The following is a 20,579-nucleotide window of genomic DNA, read 5'->3' on the forward strand; positions in this document are numbered from 1 at the left end:
ACTCGCCGATCGGACCAGTTTAAAAATTTTGATTGGGCGCCATAGAAGGCGCCTGACCAAAATCTCCCTTCAGAGCTGAATCGGCAGAAGGAGGTAGAAATCCTATTGTTTCTAACTCCTTACCTGCTGATTCAGCTCTGAATGGTGTGTGGCGGATCTGACGATGTTTCGTGCGACCGATGGTCGCACGAAACATCGTCAGGTCGCCACGTGTATGGCCAGCTTAAGTGGAGGGTACAGACGATCTTTCCTGTGACCAATCGTCGCAGGAAAGATCATAATTGTAACATGTATGGCCACCATTACTGTTTTTCTCCCCCCGGAGAGACAGCACCACAGGGGGAGGGAGAATACAAGGGCTCAGAATAGGACACAGCCGACTCCTTCTGTTTGTCACTTCTGCCCCAGCTCCTTTCACAGTACATCTTACAGTAAATTAAATAAAAACAATAATAATAGTGACTCAGTGGGCCCTGGGCAGATGCTCCTTTTGCCCATTTAGTAAAGCAGCCCTAATTGAAGGTGAAATCCCCCTTGTTTCCTGGTTTTGCTTTCTCTTTCTTTGCTTCCCTATTTACTTATAGAGCAGGATTCGGTTTCTTTAACACCAGGACTGGATTTCTAGTTTAAGGGCCAATCCCTGGCTATGGGAACCCGGAACCAAAACAACAGCGCTTTACCTTTAAGCCTAGCCACGCCCCCTCCGGTGACATCATACCAGGAAATGGATGTTGAGAGCTGAGAAGCAACACAGGGGCACTGAGGCTGGCAAGTAGGGGGTTTGCTCTAGTAGTCACACACTCAGCTGTGCCCAGGGGCACTAGTCATGCTGCGGGACTGCCTCTCACTGTAGCCCCAAGCTGCCCCCAGGCTCTGTACCTCATACCCCAGTACTGGGAAGCACCAAGCAGCCGGCCAGGCAGGGCGCCCAGCTCTTCCTCTCACTCACACACTCACACACTGACAGACAGACACGCCCCCGGCTCTGCATATGACACACCAGGTAAGGGACACATACATTGCTTCAGTTTGCAGCATTCATCTAAATTAATTGTGTGGCTGGTATTAAAGGGGGGAGGTAGCAACCATATTGGTTGGTGAGTCTTGGGCCAGGCTGCCCATTGGTAAATGTTGGGTCAGGCTGTCCTCTGGGGTGTCTTGGGTCAGTCTGCCCGCGGGCGAGTGTTGTGTCAGTCTGCCTATGGGCGAGTGTTGTGTCAGTCTGCCTATGGGCGAGTGTTGTGTCAGTCTGCCTATGGGCGAGTGTTGTGCCAGGCTGCCCGTGGGCGAGTGTTGTGCCAGGCTGCCCGTGGGCGAGTGTTGTGTCAGTCTGCCTATGGGCGAGTGTTGTGTCAGTCTGCCTATGGGTGAGTGTTGTGTCAGTCTGCCTATGGGCGAGTGTTGTGTCAGTCTGCCTATGGGTGAGTGTTGTGCCAGGCTGCCCGTGGGCGAGTGTTGTGTCAGTCTGCCTATGGGCGAGTGTTGTGCCAGGCTGCCCGTGGGCGAGTGTTGTGTCAGTCTGCCTATGGGCGAGTGTTGTGTCAGTCTGCCTATGGGCGAGTGTTGTGTCAGTCTGCCTATGGGCGAGTGTTGTGTCAGTCTGCCTATGGGCGAGTGTTGTGTCAGTCTGCCTATGGGCGAGTGTTGTGTCAGTCTGCCTATGGGCGAGTGTTGTGTCAGTCTGCCTATGGGCGAGTGTTGTGCCAGGCTGCCCGTGGGCGAGTGTTGTGTCAGGCTGCCCACGGGCGAGTTTTGTGTCCGACTGCCTATGGGTGAGTGACGTGTCAGGCTGCCCGCGGGTGAATGTCTTGTCCAGCTGCCAATGGGTGAGTCACATGCCAGGCTGTCTATGGGTGAGTGACGTACCAGGCTGCCCATGGGAGAGTTTCGTGTCAGGCGTTCCCCGCGGGTGAGTGATGTGCCAGGCTTCTGGTGGGCGAGTGTCGTGCCAGGCTGCCTGCGGGCAAGTGTCAAGTCAGGCTGTCCGCGGGTGAGTGTCGTGTCCGGCTGCCTATGGGTGAGTGTCGTGTCAGGCTGTCCGCGGCTGAGTGTCGTGTCAGGCTGTCCGCGGCTGAGTGTCGTGTCAGGCTGTCCGCGGCTGAGTGTCGTGTCAGGCTGTCCGCGGCTGAGTGTCGTGTCTGGCTGCCCGCGGGCGAGTGTCGTGTCAGGCTGCCCGCGGGCGAGTGTCGTGTCCGGCTGCCTATGGGTGAGTGTCGTGCCAGGCTGCCTGCGGGTGAGTGTCAAGTCAGGCTGTTCGCGGGCGAGTGTCAAGTCAGGCTGTTCGCGGGCGAGTGTCGTGCCAGGCTGCCTGCGGGCGAGTGTCGTGCCAGGCTGCCCGCGGGCGAGTGTCGTGTCAGGCTGCCCGCGGGCGATTGTCGTGTCAGGCTGCCCGCGGGCGATTGTCGAGCCAGTCTGCCCGCGGGCGAGTGTCGTGTCAGACTGCCTATGGGCGAGTGACATGCCAGGCTGCCCGTTGGCGAATGTCTGGCCATTGGTAACCATGTAGTCTATATATTAGGCCTGTGACCATGTAGTCAATATATCAGATAATCTAGTATTAAAATGAGGATTTCTGCTGGGTCAGCTTGCTCCCTTCAGTCCTGCTCTTATCTATAGTCATTTGTCTTATGTTGCTTATTCCCAGGATGCCTCCCCTGGCAGGGCCGGCTGGGCACCGCCACCCTCACACACGCAGATATGTGGCCCCTGGGAGATGAAGGAACGCTTGGGAACTGGGGGATTTGGTTATGTCTTGCGCTGGATTCACCAGGTAAGGGAATATGTGTCTAACTAGTCCGTTGTGTGGTCTCTCACTAATGTCGCTGCGGCACAGGCTGCTCCGCTGCCACATGGTTATGCCCATGACCCCCCATCAAGCTCATGTCAATGCATGTAGTGTCTACGATTGATGGAAATCCTGAGCCTCTCCATCTCCAACCGCCAGTTGTATTTCAGTAACATCTGGTTTGTGCCCTGTATAGTTAAAAATCCATATGCCTCACTGGATTCTACTGCCAATCTGTGGCAATATATTTGTGCTCTGTGGTTCCATCACCCCCTTTTCTTTCAGGATTAGGTTTCCCCATGGCACCATGTATCAATCATATTTTTTTGGAGAAACAGGGTATGAAACCCAGAGAGGTGATAGCAATCCCTGATAATCTCAAACTTTTTCCATTTTATAAAAAAAAATAGGAATATTGCTGGATATAAATAAACTGAAAAATGTAGATCCAGGAAAAGGTAGTGAAGAGTTAATAACCTCTCTCTGCTAAAATCTGTTATCTTCTGTCTTCCCCTTGGGTGCTTGCTGCAACTCCTTCTCTTCTCCATTTTCCTCTGCAAATTTTTATCCATTTGCCTTTTCTGCAATTGCATTCTCTCCTCCCATTCCTCATTCTGCTAACCGCCATATCTTTGTGTGCTTTGCTTGGACCAGTTGCAGCTGCACATCCCCTTTTCATGCTGCCAGGCACTGGGCATTGTGCGTCTGTAATATTGTATATTTATTTGTTCCTTAATATGCTTAATGTGTTATGTGGCACTGGGCTATAATTTCTTCCTTAGTGTCTCGATCTCTGTGCTCCATGTTCCTATCCATATGTCTCCATGCTAATTTCCCTCCTTACTGTGTGTCTCCCCCCTCTATATTTGCCCTCTGTTCCCCTCCATTGAGCTCTGTCTCTCAGACCTGTGGCCCTGACTTGCTTGTGTACCCCTGTGCCTGTCCCTATAGGATACTGGTGAGCAAGTGGCAATAAAGCAGTGCCGGCAGGAGCTGAGCCCTAAGAACCGAGAGAGATGGTGCCTGGAAATCCAGATCATGAAAAAGTAAGATTCAGATCTCTTCCACTTACATTTTTTCTTTATAAGATTACAGTGAACCGCACCTTTAAATAGTTTACTGAGCAAGAGAAGACAAACAATGCAGGTATTTAAATCAGTGACAGACACTCTTGACACTCCAGATGCTGAATTATAACTCCCACCATCCATGAGATTCCCTATAATCATTTACCCTGCCTAAGCACTTGCCTCATCTTTGTGTTTTTTAATGTTGCATTTAAAAGGAGACAAGTGTGCATTTATGCTCCATGTCTGATGGTGCTTCTTGCCTTTTGTTAGTCTCTCATCTGTTCTGTTTTTCCCTCCATTCCTAGGTTGAATCACCCTAATGTGGTCTCTGCCCGTGAAGTTCCTGATGGGCTACAGAAACTGGCCCCCAATGACCTCCCCCTTCTGGCCATGGAATACTGTGAGGGGGGTGACCTGCGCAAGGTGCGTGACCATGTGACATGGGAAACAGAGTATACATGAGTGGCTCTATGTGATGTGCTGTCATTCAGGCATCTGATGCCCTGTAAATGGCAGTGAGGCATTCCAGTATATCTGTTGCCATTTTGTTACCTTGTTATTATAGGTCCATTGTTTAATTATGTACTGTGGTATCTTTAAATGCCACATTTACACTGTGCTATCCTCTTCTTACAGTATCTGAATCAGTTCGAGAATTGCTGTGGCCTTAAGGAGGGACCCATACTGACTCTGCTCAGTGATATTTGTGAGTGTGATCCTGACAAGTAAAGAAGAGCGTGGGCTTTGGAAGCATGCAGGGAAAGCTTTGTCTTATATAGGATGCTGGAATTAGTTCATCACTTTGACCTCAGACCTTTGCCTGATATACTGTATATTCTTTAATATATTCATTAGTCGATAATATATTCATTTAGTGGATAAAGAAAGGACAAGGCAACATAGGAGTTACTCTAATCCCTAATGAAAGGCCATCATTATTCTTATAATATCAGCACACCTTATATCTCATTCCCAGCCAGTGCTGGAAAGTCTGCTGCTAAAACTCCCAGGCCACCTGTGAATGAGTGAATGCCAGTGCAGCATAAAAACTACATATATGGGACATGAAGAGGTAGCAGTTCTGATGAGGCTGGGCAGGATAATAAGAGGTTAAATTATATATTTGCAATACTTTTACCTTGTGCAAGATTACCTGTGTGGGCAAGACTACTAAGGGCTGCAAAATTGTGTTCCTTAGCCAGTAAGTACAACACTCCCCAGTGGTTGCGCCCCCCAGGCGAAATGAGAAATGTCCAGCTCTGTTATTTTCCTTCATGAGCCCATTACTATATTTTTTGGCACAAGGGAACAATATTATTATTATTATTATTATTGCTAATTACAATACATTAACAAGAGCTAAGATATACAACAGGGGATTTAGAGGGCCCTGTTTGCCAGGTTTAAAGGTTTCATCCTTCTCTAATTCTCAGCCTCTGCCCTTCGATACCTCCATGAGAACAGGATAATCCACAGAGATCTGAAGCCAGAGAACATTGTTCTGCAGCCAGGACCCCAGAGAGTAAGTGTCACCTTTTAAATGTACTCTGTATATATAATTGCTGCTAATATACTGCTCAAAAAGGGATATAATTACAGTTAATGTACAACAAAGTAATGCATGTGTTTCTAGTGTCGGCTCAACAGAGCAGATCTGCCTGAATAGTCATTAAAAATGTTATAGAAGCTAAAGAATAAAAATACAGCAAAAGTGAATTCAGTACACATTGGTCTCTTAATGGCTCCGTTACTCAAAGGCAAACAAACGTTTTTTTTTAAACTGTCAGATTCACTTATTTTTATCTTATTTCATTAATGCAGTGATCCCCAACCAGTGGCTCGTGAGCAACATGGTGCTCCCCAACCCCTTGGATGTTGCTCCCAGTGGCCTCAAAGCCGCTGCTTATTTTTGAATTTCTGGTTAGGAGGCAAGTTTTGGTTGCATAAAAACCCAGTGTAATTGCCAAACAGAGCCTCCTGTAGGCTGCCAGTCCACAGGGGGCTATCAAATAGCCATTTATAGCTCTTATTTGCACCCCTAGGAACATTTTTCATGCTTGTGTTACTCCCCTACACTTTTTTAATTTGAATGTGGCTCACAGGTATAAATGGTTGGGGATCCCTGCCTTAATAGAAAGTTTTTTTTTTCAGACACTTAACAAAGGTACTTTAGCTGCTAAACTTTATTCACTTTGCTGACGAATGAGGGATGAATATAGGAGGATGATTACACTACACAGATTATATTTGATGTACAGGCACTGTGTTAGCATTCCCCCCTTACACCACACACACCCTGTTTAAAGAGATGGCATCATAAAATCAGCCTTTTCTGCTTGCACTGAACAAAAAGCATATTTCCTGCGAATGACAATGCTAGCATCTGTTTCCTTCTAGTTCTTAGTAGCTCATTTCCACTCATAAGGGTGATCAGTCTGTGGGTCACTGCTGTTTGTCCAACTGTGAATGGCTAGATCAGACAGTATCCAATCACTTAAATGGTACATAATAGAACCAGAACACAGGAGTCAGTGTTAGTTCTAAGAGTAATACATTAGCACTAAGTATATGGCTCTTTAACCTGCAATGGTTGTGCTTTCCTCTCTCTTTCAGCTGATCCATAAAATTATTGATTTGGGATATGCCAAGGAGCTTGATCAGGGGAGTCTATGCACATCCTTTGTGGGTACCCTGCAGTATTTGGTAAGCACCTTGTATATATTCTGCTTCACCCTCTTGTGGTTTGGAAGCCCAACAGCTTGAAGCTCCCCGAGAGCTGGATTGGGCAGTCTTCATCATTCCAGGTGACATATAACTACAACTCCCAATATTAACTCACCTACTGCAGAAAGGGAGAGAATTCTGCAACATCAAACATTGGCGATTCCTGCCCCAGATGTGCCTTTATTTTTAATGTTATTGTCCGCCACCCTTTTTCTTGCCTCCTTTTTCCAGCCCACCCCATCACTCAAATATCTTCTGCTCTTTTCTGCCCTGTTATCCACCTACTCTTTTATCCGTATCATTATCAGCTTTCCATAATGTGAAGGTAGTCATACATGCAGAGATATTAATGTATGGCCAACAAAACCTTTGTTATATAGATCAATAATTATTAATATGAAGGCTGCTTTCTTGGAAATATAATGCTTGAAAGCAAGAACAGTTGGTCGGGGACCAATCAGGCACACCATTCACCACCATTTTCATCACACTGACTGTACATGAACAGAAAATATAATTTGTTTGAAGCTACAATTTTTGAAAAACCTATATTTTGAAAAACAATATCCATGGTACAAGGATGTCTGTCCCAAATCACACAAAACTGTATCTAACAACAATTTCTGTATGTGCATGGCCTGCTTAAAGGGATTCTGTTATGGGAAAACCATGTTTTTTATCAAAACACATCAGTTAATAGAGCTTGAAATCCATTTTTCTAAAGAGCAAACACATTTTTTATGTTTGATTTTGAAATGTCACATGGGGCTAGCCATATTCTTCATTTCTCAGGGTGCCACAGCCATGTGACCTGTGCTCTGATAAACTTCAGCCATACTTAACTGCTGAGCTGCATGTTGCGTGATATCCCCCCCCCCCCCCCCCCCGCAATCGATTAGCAGCACAATGGGAAGGGAGCAAGACAACTGCTAAAAAATGCTCCCGCCTAGTGGTAGATATCAGAATAGCACTCAATAGTAAAAATCCAAGTCTGGATCATGATTCCTCCAGTCACATGGGAGTTGGGAAAAATAATTGCTTATCCGAAAGCAGTTCTAATGTGTAGCGCTGGCATCTCTGAAAGCTCAGACTCAGGCACAGTGCATTGAGATGCTGCCTACACACCAACATTACAGCTAAAAAAAAAAAAATATATTTATTGGTTCAAAAATACATTTTTAAATGGTAGAGTGAATGTGAACAGTGTAATATAGTAATAAAAACTAAACCAGAAAAATCATGATGGAATCCCTTTGTTTTTTGTACGTCCTTCCTGTGCTACTCACCAATATGTTGTGCCAGTTTCCTTCCATTTCATTTTTTCTTATTGCTGATACCCTTATCCTTATGTTCTGTGCTTTGCCTTTACACAGGCCCCAGAATTACTAGAGCAGAAGAAGTACACAGTGACTGTTGATTACTGGAGTTTTGGGACACTAGCCTTTGAATGTATAACAGGATTCCGACCTTTCCTTCCCAACTGGCAACCTGTTCAGTGGTGAGACACTTAACCTAACTTAACCTTACCCAGTACTGCCATCTAGTGGCCAAACACTGCAGGTACCCCAAAACAGCTTTAGTGACCCCCTTACACTTTATGTGGTTGGGAAAAATTAAACTGCTCTAGAGTGATAGTCAGCAGTCCTATTAAGCGATGCTGCTTACCTTAAATCATAGTTTTATTTTCTAATTCTGTTTAGTATTATTCTGATCACATTTTTACTTTTTCGATACAACTATGGGGTCTGTTATTCAGAAACTCATTCTCCAGAAAGCTCCAAAAATACAGCAATGCCATTTCTTGTAGAGTCCTATCTTGGCAAACAATTCTTGTAATTTGACTGATTTCCATTATATCTGTAATTTCAAAACAGTACATTGTACTTGATGGTAACTAAACTGGATGTTAGTGGCAAAATAATCCCATTTGTATTTATGTATAACTTTATTTATAAAGCACTACAAGGATACGCAGCGCAGTACAATCTTACAATATACACAATTACACACCGGGAGGACAAGTGTTATAAATTGTACAACAAATAAGTATAAATACACAGAGACAAAGTGCCGTGTGGTGTTAGACACAGTAGGAAAGATGTCCCTGCCCCATAGAGCTTACAATTTAAGCTTACAATCTATTTAATCCTGTTTAAATGATTCAAGTAGCTTTAAGGCACGGTAATCCAAATTACAGTATTTCCAAGTAATAGTGACCTGTATGTTCCTTTGGACTCTAGGCATGGAAAAGTGCGAGAGAAAAGCAATGAGCACATTGTGGTATACGAGGACCTGATGGGAGCAGTAAAGTTCTCCAGTGTCTTACCAACACCCAATCATCTGAACAGGTACGATGTCCTTGCCTCCAGGGTTGATCACATACACACAGTATTGAGGCACTTCTACCTAAATACTGCCATTGCCTGTACACTTTATGTTTTTTTTTCTTCTCTTTTGCTCCCTTTAAGTTATGTTAAAAACAAACAATCAGAAAATATGATGTTTTGTAACTATTTTAGATATTACATAAGCCTTCTTTTAATACATGTAAAAGCAAAAGAGAACAGGAAAGTGCAAAGATGGAGAGAGAGAGGGCAGAGGGGAACCAATCCAACCTTTTATCTTGTTCAGAGTATGTAAAAACATAAACCATGGCAAATGTTGAGCCATGTTGTCAGCAGTATTCAGTTTATACCTGTGTCACGGTGCCATGTATTGCTACTGTAGGGTGCCAATTGTCTACCACTTTCTTTTGATCATGTCTAGATAAATCAGTCTCATTTGGTTTCATACTGAACAGGTACCAAAATTCTCATTGGATGTTTATAGTTTAGCTTAGTTTTGTTCTAGTCTTAAAGTGCCCAGTTGAGCCAGCCCATTGGCTTGTGTTAGAGCCCAAAACAATACCCATACATACTGTTTGATACATAAATGTGGGCAGATATCATTTTGACACAGTTGAATATTCTGTGGACAACATCCATGGCAATGAGGCTCTTGGTTGCAAGATGACTGTAGTTTGCCTAATCAATACCTTAATGAGTCTGAGTGACTCACCGTGTGATATGATCATTGGCTTGATTGGGTGTCAAAAATACTGGTTTTCAATTTAGCTCTATGATGAATCCCAGAGCCTTACAACTGTCAGACCATATTAGTCCATGTTTCAAGTTTGTGGCAGGCTGTCTAGCTCAAGATGTTCGCTACTTGCACATGCAATAAATTGGAATTAAATATTTCTTTTGTTTTAGCAAGCTGGCTGGCAAGTTGGAACACTGGCTACAATGCATGCTAATGTGGCACCAGAGACAGAGAGGCACAGATCCACAGAACCCTAATGTTGGTTGTTTCCAGGCCTTGGATTCCATCCTAAGCCTTAAGGTAAGTGTCGGTATGAAGCTTTGGGTGTACAAGCAACATTTACAGTAAAGAACACAACACAGAATCTGTAATTTTTTGGTGGGAAATCAATATGTCTGCTGTCATGTCCTTTCTTCTGTTTCTTGTTTTCTGTTTTAGCCTTGTCATTCTATATATGGTTTTATTTTTTATCATTCTCTACTTTCATATATCAGTTAAAGATAAGGGTGTACTTTCTCTGAATACATTCCAGAGACACAGGAATCACCCCTGGGGTAAAGGCATCACTTCACAGGACTAGTAGTGGTTAGGTCCAGCTTCTATCTTCATAGCCTTTACACCTCCCAAGCAGTCTTTCCAGTGTCAATTACATACAGTGGGTAGGCCAAGGTCTAAATGAATACAATTAAGTTACTCTGTCCCCTGCAAGTTCCCAATGTGTGAAGGATCCACCAGATGTCTGGTAAATTAAATGGCATTGATATAAACCACATAAAGATGTTGCACACTAAAAAGAGCCATACAAAGGTGGTATTGCAGTTGAAAAGCTTTATATAAAATTATTGTATAACAATAATTCAACATTCATAAGATATGTACACAATATCAAAACAAAAATCAAACCTATACGTACCACCCAGCAATAAACAGCAAAAAAGGTGAAGGCAGATACTCTGGATGAGAGAACTGCCCCAAAGTTTCAAGAAAAGCACCAGAACCAACAGGATAGACCTGCATATATGTTTATACAACACCCTCTCTTAAGATATAAGGACCACAGACCATGTAAGGTGGTTTCTAATGTTCCTAAATGTTGAAGCAGGGGATTGCTTATTTTTTAATACACGTTTCAATGGGCTATGGGTGATTTATATATGATAACCTCACTAAGCACTACTTATAAGGATATATATCACAGGTTTTTATAAACATATATGTTATTGCTGATATATTGATGTACATGTGTATATATCCCCCCAGCTGTTGTCTGTACTGAACATGGTGTCTGGCAAGGTGCACACTTACCCGGTGTCAGAGAATGAAAACCTGCAGAATCTGAAGAGTCGCCTGGAGCAAGACACAGGGATTCCTGAGGAAGAGCAGGAACTATTGCAGGCATCAGGATTGGCCCTTAATCCTGCCCAGCCTCTAACCCAGTTTGTGGTAGACTGCACGGTAAGAGTCTTCTCATGCTCACCGCAAAATGACATTATGAAAGCACAAATATGGCAAAAAAAATGTTTTGTGTCATGTGACACAAGGCTAGTGTGGTTCAACTTAAAATGCAACTTTAAATTATATTTCTGTAAGCAGCCTTTCTTTGCAGGTCACAGTATCTGGTGGAACTGTTAATGAAAGGAAAACCATTGTCTTTTTGACTTCAGAGAGTGACCATATAGGCATATGTTTCACTGCTTAATTACAGCTCTTAAGTGCAATATACAGATTCAAATATTCATATTACTTTCAGTACAGCAAGTGTAGTAAAACCCTCAACTGTTCTAGTTCATTCCACCTGCAGTTGTTCTTGCATTCTAGATCTGACCTTGCCATATAAGATGCTGGCTGCTGGTGGGAGTTGTAACTGCTTGAGGGTCATAGGCCAATATCTTTGTTGTCTATAAACTGGAATTATTTTAATCAATAAGTGTCTTATTTGCTTTTGTCTACAGGTCAATGATGGGCGCCAGGGCGAGGGTGATCTGATATTTCTATTTGATAACCGGAAGACTGTATATGAGCCCCAGATATCACTGCCGGCACATCCCGAGAGTGTCACCGTTATATGTGAGTGCCACTGATATTTGGCTTGTAATGGCAAGGGATATACATGTATATGTATATTCCTCTTGCCTGAGGACTCAGACGTTTGCCTATGCCTTCAGGGTTTATACATCTGTCTAATCCTGAGGTTTGTGGTTTGTTGATGGTGATGTGACACTGTGGCACTTAATTCTATTCCAGTGCAGGATCCCAAGCGGCCCCTCACTTACACCCACCTTCGCCGCGTGTGGGGGCAGACCTGGCAGACAATACGAGCGATGAAAGAGGATTGTGCCCGTCTGCTTCATGGGCAGCGTACCTTTATGTGAGTATGAGAGCTCTGCGTGTGGGTGGGACAGACAGTATGTGTGGCAGATGTGTGTTTCTCCATGTATTATGCATAAGTGCTGAGGGCATATCTCTATGTTATGTAGGGTAAACCTGCTGCGATACAATACTGAACTTTCCAAAAAGAAGAACCTCATGACTTCTGAGTTTGAGCAGCTAAAGGCCAAACTGGATTTCTTCCGGAACAGTATCCAGATTGATCTAGAAAAATACAGTGAACAGATGGAGTTTGGAATCAGTAAGTTACTGGCTGGGCCCTCTGTCGACTTTTATTGCTTAGTAAAGAGAACTATAGTGATTTATTGACTTTGCTGTAACCTCTGACACACTGTTATTATGCACAGCTTTTTTTTTTTTTCTTTAGACAACCACTAAACAGCATTCATAGTCATCATAAATGGCTTTCTGTATTAACAGCAAGCAGTATGGGAGCTTCCAGTCTTCTGTATAAATACAGTTTTACACAGAGGAATGATCTGTGCATATCAAACTATGGCCTCTTAGTTTACAGCATTAAGATAAAATTAAAGCTCTGCTTAGGATACGGAAGGTACCCGTTCTGTTATATGCAGATTTAAAGGAGAACTAAACCCTAAAAATGAATATGTCTAGAAATGCCAGTTTTTATATATTGAACTTGTGAAATGTGAACAGGGCAAAATCTGCACCATGCAGTGTTACTATTGTGAAATAGCATATTCATAAAAGAGCAAATTTCTCTTTATTACTGTTGCTTTTAGCCATACAGTCTGCAGGATGAGACTTAGTAGGCCAGGGTCTAGCCCTTGTATTTTGAGCCTTTATATGGGTTCCTACTTCACACACATCACCTTATCATCAATGATATCTATTAAAGGAGCCGTTCACCTTTACATTACCTGTTAATGATATGAACAATGTTTCTTTCTCGCAGCTTCTGAAAAGCTCCTGTCAGCCTGGAGAGAGACGGAGCAAACAGTGGAACTGTGCGGCAGGGTAAGGAATGAGATGAAATGGGATAATGATACTCGAAAGCCCACTCCATAAATTAAACGTGCTATGTGAATATATGTACCCTAGGGTCTCGGGCTCCATTACTTAAAGGGGCACCGTGGGCAAAACCAGTGCACTGCTTTTTTCCCCCATAGCAACCATTTGCGGTTTGGGCTTGTGTATTGTAATTACAAATTTGGTCTAATTACAAATGCACCCAAATATCCGCAGTCTGCATTGTTTAAATGTATCCAGGTTGTTTGGTTATGGGCTGCTCTTTTCCCAAAATGCAGTATATCCCATTGCATTGATCTTTATGGGGTAAAGGAGGGCTTTAGCTTTGGAACCTAAAGAGAGTTCTTATTGAGCTTCCTGGAGATCAGTGTAGTAGTAAACCCCAGTCAGCTCTTAATGTCAGACCCCAACTTTTACCCCCTGCCAGATCATAAGGCAAGAGAGAAGCCCAGAAATCAATTGCTCATTGCTGCGAAACAAGGTTACCTACCTTTTCAACCACTGTGTGTTGGATTTTCCTTTGTTTTAAGTTCTTTACATTTTTGTTCTTTTGTAGGAGAGGGAAGTGCAGGCTCTTGTGGATAAAATGATGGCTTTACAAACAGACAGTGTAGATCTGCAGAGAAATCCATTAGGCAGGAAACACCGAGGGACACTGGATGACCTGTGAGTGAGGTGGAAACTGTTCAGCCATTGTACTTTCATGTCATCATATGAAGTGTTCTGTAAATTGTGTTGGGGGTTGGCTGTTCTCTATGACGGTCTAAATAAAACATTGTTTTCTACTTTTATTGCCAGAGAAGAACAGGCTAAAGATTTATATCGGCGGTTACGGGAGAGACCTAGAGGTAAGCAGTTATTGTTGCAAATATGGGTAAATAATCCCCTTACTAGTTGTATTTGGCTCTAGGGCCAAAGAGTCTGTATTACTAAATATGACGGGAATACGATGGGCTAGATAACCCTTCTTGCGGTTTAGCACCAGAAACCTGACTCTGTTAATTTATCATGGTATTTAGGCTACCTGCTAGTTACTCAGGAAGTGTAGTTTCAACATGCTCAACTCCATGTGACATGTAGTAAGGATATTGGACTTACCGAGAAGATCTGACTTGCTCTAAACGTAAACGTAAATTTATTTCTAGGAACCCAGCACCAATGTATTTTTTTTACCTGTAGATCAAAGGACAGCAGGAGACAGCAATGAAATGGTGCGCCTCCTAATTCAAGCCATCCAGAGCTTCGAGAAGAGAGTCATCCTTATATATGACCAACTCAGGTCTGTGGCAGCTCCCTTTTATCCTTCTCATCTCCATGATTTCATGCCGGCTTTACTGACTCCTTTCCCATCTGCCTGCAGTAAGACTGTGGCGTGCAAGCACAAAGCCCTAGAACTATCCCCAAAGGTGAAAGAGGTGATGAACCTAATGAGAGAAGATGAAAAAATGGTGGTAAAGAGGCAAGAGAAGAGACAGCAGGAGCTGTGGAACCTGCTAAAGATTGCTTGTGTAAGCAGTGTGTGTGTATGTATATATATATATATTACAAGACCACGGGAACCTTATGCTCACACATTGGGTAATGGAGTAGTGTTAGAATAGACATTCCCTGGCCAAATACAATTAAAACAAATCTGTGTTGCAGTTACACAGAACAACCAATCTTTGGTTTTGTAGGCTAACTTGCAGAAGACTAATTGCTAATTTGATGCTATGGGTAACTGCTCTGGTGCAATTAGCACCTATGTTTATGAATCGGATCCTCTGTGTGCTACATAATTGTTTATTGTGTTGATTATCTTGTTATAGACAAGCTTCGTCATCAGATTATAGCCGTCAGTGATCCAGTCTGAAACCCACTGTTTTCATGACTGTGTGCCTTTGAGCTCTTACCAGAATTAAATAGGAATTAGGCTCTGTGGTGCACAAACTGTTATTTATACATCCTCTGTGTTACTGATCCCCACAGAGCAAAGTCCGTGGCCCTGTGAGTGGTAGCCCAGATAGCTTGGGCACATCTCGAATGCCTGGCCCAAGCCAACTGCTTTCCCAGCCTCCTGCCCTCTCTGCCAGTCTAGCCCAAGAGTATGTGAAGAAAAGGTAAGTGCAGCCCTTGGGTATACAGAAGAGATGGTAGGACGAGGTAAACTGAAGTGAGGATGAATGGGATATATAGGAGAAAAGAAACAAGATGGAATTAAAAAAATAATCACATACATAATGGAACAGTGGAAGGACTTTTTTTTTATAATCTCTTTATACATAAACAATTTTTTTTTAAATAACTTGTTAACAACTTTGGTAACATAGCTATCCAATTCAATATGGTAAGAAGTAAGGAAAAACTGGAATAATTTTACACAGTAAAGAATAATTTAAATCAGGAAATATGATTGGTCTTTATTAGAATTTATATGCTTGGGTTTAATATATTTTAGTAAAATTCAATTTGTATCCTGTGGAGATTGATGCTGTTCTTGTGTTCTGAGAAGAAGGACATTTTAAAGGGAGACTATCACCCAAATGAATATTGCCTTTCTGTTTATATGTATTTTATAATCTCACCAGTAACATATACCCCCTTAGGGGCCACTCTGCTGTCAGGTATCCCTGCTGGACTGTACATAGTACAAGGGATTACCTAAACTAGGTACCCGTTGAATGCCGGAGCACAAGAATTGTGCAGAGAGAATGCACAGAACAACTTTAATCAAGCAGGGAGCCAATATGTTGCAGCAGATCACATGATTTTACAACAAACACCTTCAATAAACTGCTCGGAGTAAAAATTAAACTGGGTAAAACAGACTGCGCAAAATAAAAAATATTTCTTATGTAGTTAGTCAGGCAAAAATGTAATCTATAAAGGCTAGAGTGGACAGATGTCTAACATAATGGCCAGAACTCTACTTTCAGCTCTCTAACCTCTAAGTCAGTGACTTTTGCTTTTGCAGAGCTACATACACGGAACTGCTCCTTTAAAGGGTAATTTAGCCATCACTGGCACCTAGCTGCATTCAGAATAACTCAGGGATAACATAAAATTATCATATAACCCTTCCTGCCTTCCCTCCCTGATGTGGTCTCTGTTGGAGCAGGGTACCTGTACTGACTCCATGGCATATTTATACCACAAATACTTTTTGATTCTTAACTTAAAAATCCAGGAGACAAGTCAGACAATTTAAGCACTCAGGTGCTCCACAAGACACGTTGCAGGCAATAGACATGGATCTGTTATAGCAGGATACCATGGGCTGTTTTTCTTCTGGGAGAGCAATAAGAGTTAGCTTAAGGAAGAGTAACACCAAAAAATGAAAGTATAAAAGTAACAACAATGTTATGTACTGTTGCCCTGCATTGCTACAACTGGTGTGTTTGCCTCAGAAAGACTACTATAGTTTATATAAGTTAGCTGCTGTGTAGCCATGGGGGCAGTCATTCAAAGGAGAAAAGGCACAGGTTACTTAGCAGATAACAGATAAACCCCCATTATATGGGGCTTATCTACTAGTTATCTGCTATGTAACCTGTGCCTTTTCTCCTTTTTTCCAGCTTGAATGGCTGCCCCCAGGGCTACACAGCAGCTTATTTATATTGTAGCTTTTCTGTAGCAAAAACACCATTTTTTTGCAGAGCAACAGCACATTATATTTTAATTACTTTAAAACACATAAATTTGTTGATGTTACTGTTCCTTTAGCTATTGCACTAATTAAATGGAGCAGACCTGAGACAGAGAAATATGTTTATTATTGGTTACCTTACAGTGAAGATCTTCTCTCTGAGTCTTTGAAACTGTGCAGGCAAATGGAAACTTCAATGATGGGCTTTATGAAGGAACAAGACAGTAGTCTCATGGTAAGTACTGCTGAGCAAGTTCTCGTTTGTCTTTCCTTTCTCTGCTTCCCTCCTCAATAAGCCAACAATCTGATTCACTGCAGCGCTGATAGTGTCTCATCAGTCCATTTGCTCCTCCCCGTGCCATCTTCAGCCCTTTCTTCCCCTGCTCCTATTTACTCATCTAGTGCTTCCTGTGCCCCTGGCTTACATATACAGTTCTGTGAGTGTACTTTTATATACAGAATTCTAGTAGGACTTGTCAGGTTAAGACTTACACTGCTGTAGTGTGCACACCCTGACACCATGTTTAGCTGCATTATTCTTGTTTTCCTATGGGAAAATATCTCTACCTAACCCAGGGTTATTTTATAGACCTTTATGAGACTGGAGAGACGGATTCACCAGTGAACCCTCCATGTTGTGCTTGTATAGTGAGGCAGCTCATTCTAATAGTGGCCATAAGATAACTAGTTGTTGAATATGGGCTATAACGGAGGCTAAATGAATATTTATGCCTATCTTGCTCTAATTGACTGCTCTGGGTTTCCAAGAATATTTATTATACACAAAGGTTTTCTACTCAAATACACCCCTAGCCTTCAGGCTGGGCCTTTCAAACAAGGCTCTTAACCCTTGATACTGGACCAGCCCTTAATTTTGGGATTAACTTCCTTAGGGTCATTCTGTTTGGGTGTTTTTTAAGTGTATCTGTGAGCAGTCATGTTACTAGGCTCCATGGTGCATTGAGGCCACTGGGAGCAGGGTTGTACTGGGCCGCCGGGACACCGGGAAAAATCCCGGTGGGCCCCGGCGGCCCAGTCCGACCTTTGCCGGCGCTCCTCCTACTGACTGTTCCTCCCCTGACACGTTCAATTTATATGCGCCCCTGGGGCGGGAGCTGCTAATATACTTAAAAGCCCCGTCAGCAGCCCTCCCACAACTGTCACTTGTAAATTGGCCGATATGCGCACTGCTAGTGTCCATGTTTACAGACCCAAGAAGTCAAATACTGTATGGACATAATTGCTTAGGTTAGAAAATCAGCTAACTATGGAACATTGGGATAGCGAGACATTCGTCTATAACTCCTCTATATTCATCTTTCATCTATAAAGTCCTTAGATTGGTCGTGGCTATCGCAGCAAGAGGAGGCATCTGGCACATCACCCATTACAACCACGTGAGACGCGGAAACAGCAGATGTATCGGACGCAATGGAACTGTGCCTTTAAATCATATATCTCTAGGATTTATGCAGAAAAAGCACTTAACCATGCCAACACATACTTTGCCTTTTGTCAAGGACTGTTATATTAAACATTCAGAAGCCATGACTGGCTGATCAAACTCTAGCCATTTTGTGAGGGTCTCATACAGATAACCTTGTGTGCTTACAGCTGCTCAGTGCAGAACCACTGGAGAATATTACAGACAAGGCTGTTATCAGGGAAAAATTGCAGTGTAGGATTGTAAAATAATATTTTTATATATCCACTTATCAGAGTGTATTCATATGTTTAATTTTTACATGTTAAACTTCAAAGAAATGCCTGTGAATAAATAAGCTTTTACCAAAATATCTCTGCTCTGCTGTCATTTAAAAAAGGCCTTATCAGTTATTATCCTTTATTGTATGGCAGCAGTGTCATCTCTGGTCACAAACTGGTCCGGTGCAAAACAAATGATGTCACTAAAGGAGCCCAGTGACATCAGCATTGCTGTGCCAGCAAGGCAGGACCAGCCCAAGTGCCACATTAAATGCCAGGGAGGATGCAGTGATGCCAGAGCATTACCAGTGGCATGAAATTCAATAGTAAAAGCTCCACTTCAGTGAAAACAGACTCTCTCCTTAGGACCACTTGCCTATGTGTAGAAACCTTCCTGTGTGTTTTCACTTCTGTTCCTGATTCCTATTATGACTTTTGCCTGTTCCTGACCCTGATGATGTGTGTCTGCCCAGACCTTGTTAAAGGAGAAGGAAAGGTAAAAACTAAGTAAGCTTTATCAGAAAGGTTTATGTGCCATAAGCACTCACAGAAACACTGCACTGAGTCCTCTATCAAAAGAAACATGTGATTTGTCTCCTTTTTTGTTAACATGCTCTTCCTCTCTTTTAGAGCTCTCTCTGGTTTGGGGCTTAAGTCTGCTCAGTTCTCTCCTCTCTCCTGCTCCCCCCTTCCATAAGAATGCACAAGAACACATCCCCCCTCCCTTAGGAATGTGTGATCTGATCTGAGCTATAACTGCAGCAAGAAGCTACCAAGACCAAGCTAAAATGGCAGCTGCTATCAGAGGGAGCTTCTATGGCTCTTTACTTAGGTATAGTAAAGGTTTCTGCAGAATAAATATAGTGTTCTAGGTGGCACTAATGTGGCAAATCTATTGGCAGTAAAATGCCAAAATGACTTTCCTTCTCCTTTAATCTTTTCTATGCATTGCTCTGGCCTTTTGCTAGTACATACCTTACCTGGCAGGCCTGTTCCTGTATGTTATCTGTACCTGCCAGTACTAACTTCCTGCCTTGTTTATGTGCTTGTGCCTTTAATAAACTGTGTTCCAGTTTGCAAGTAGTTGTCCTGCCTGTGCCCCAGTACCCCCTTTGCCTGCACTGAGCCCAGTGGGTCCTGTTTGATCTGCTGGTTTCTGACCCTATTTGTTACAGTGCTGTAAAATCTAAACGTTAGCACAGCTGAAGTTGGGCAACATGAATACTAATGGAAAGGCTTTAGCGCACTGAGCAATTTTTGTTTTTGTGGAAATATCTCTCTCATAATGTATGGCTGAACAGTTGTATGTTAGGCACAGGTAACACAAACACAGCCTCCTATTCAAATGCAAAGGTGAATACAACTTTTAATTTTTTAAGTTAAAATGTGTTGCTTATAATGCGCCTCTGTGGGGACTAAGGCAAATGTATCTTACAAGATTACTGACAACATTCTGCTGTCATACTTCAGATCTCTTGGGGCGACATTCTGGAATAACATCATGCTAAAGATCACGGGTGACATTTTGCTATGATGTCATGCTTCAGAGGACTTGGGGTGATAGTTTGCTATGACGTCATCCTCAGACTCCATGACATTCTGCTATATCATTCTTTAGAAGCCTTGGGGAGACGCTCTGCTATGATGTCATGCTACAGATGACTTGTTCTTCTATGACATCATGCTTCAGAATCCATGGGGGGATATTCTGCTACAATGTCATGCTTCAGAACACATGGGGGGACATTCTGCTATGAAGTCATTCTTTAGAAGCCTTGGGGAGCTGTTCTGCTGTGATGTCATGCTACAGGTGACTTGTTCTTTTATGATGTCATGCTTCAGAACCCATAGGGATACATTCTGCTATGAAGTCATTCTTTAGAAGCCTTGGGGAGCTGTTCTGCTATGATGTCATGCTACAGATGACTTGTTCTTTTATGATGTCATGCTTCAGAACCCATAGGGATACATTCTGCTATGAAGTCATTCTTTAGAAGCCTTGGGGAGCTGTTCTGCTATGATGTCATGCTACAGGTGACTTGTTCTTTTATGATGTCATGCTTCAGAACCCATAGGGATACATTCTGCTATGAAGTCATTCTTTAGAAGCCTTGGGGAGCTGTTCTGCTATGATGTCATGCTACAGATGACTTGTTCTTTTATGATGTCATGCTTCAGAACCCATAGGGATACATTCTGCTATGAAGTCATT

The 20,579-nt window shown here is 42.9% G+C and overlaps 1 protein-coding gene across 2 annotated transcripts; it reads left to right on the top strand.

The window, feature by feature from the left end:
• Positions 1–701: 701 nt before the first annotated feature.
• Positions 702–18,459, top strand: ikbkb (inhibitor of kappa light polypeptide gene enhancer in B-cells, kinase beta). Of its 2 annotated transcripts, none has more exons than XM_018092017.2 (22): positions 702–1,003; positions 2,645–2,770; positions 3,737–3,831; positions 4,161–4,278; positions 4,492–4,561; positions 5,289–5,377; positions 6,469–6,558; positions 7,953–8,077; positions 8,820–8,927; positions 9,831–9,960; positions 10,921–11,115; positions 11,613–11,727; positions 11,905–12,028; positions 12,138–12,289; positions 12,965–13,026; positions 13,595–13,704; positions 13,837–13,886; positions 14,218–14,317; positions 14,399–14,546; positions 15,007–15,137; positions 16,808–16,898; positions 17,996–18,459. In XM_018092017.2, the coding sequence occupies exons 1-22, from the start codon at positions 992–994 to the stop codon at positions 18,062–18,064; spliced, it is 2,310 nt and encodes a 769-aa protein (XP_017947506.1). In that variant the 5' UTR covers positions 702–991; the 3' UTR covers positions 18,065–18,459.
• The last annotated feature ends 2,120 nt before the right edge of the window (positions 18,460–20,579 follow it).

The sequence above is a fragment of the Xenopus tropicalis genome, chromosome 3 (assembly GCF_000004195.4).
Source record: "Xenopus tropicalis strain Nigerian chromosome 3, UCB_Xtro_10.0, whole genome shotgun sequence".
NCBI lineage: Eukaryota > Metazoa > Chordata > Amphibia > Anura > Pipidae > Xenopus > Xenopus tropicalis.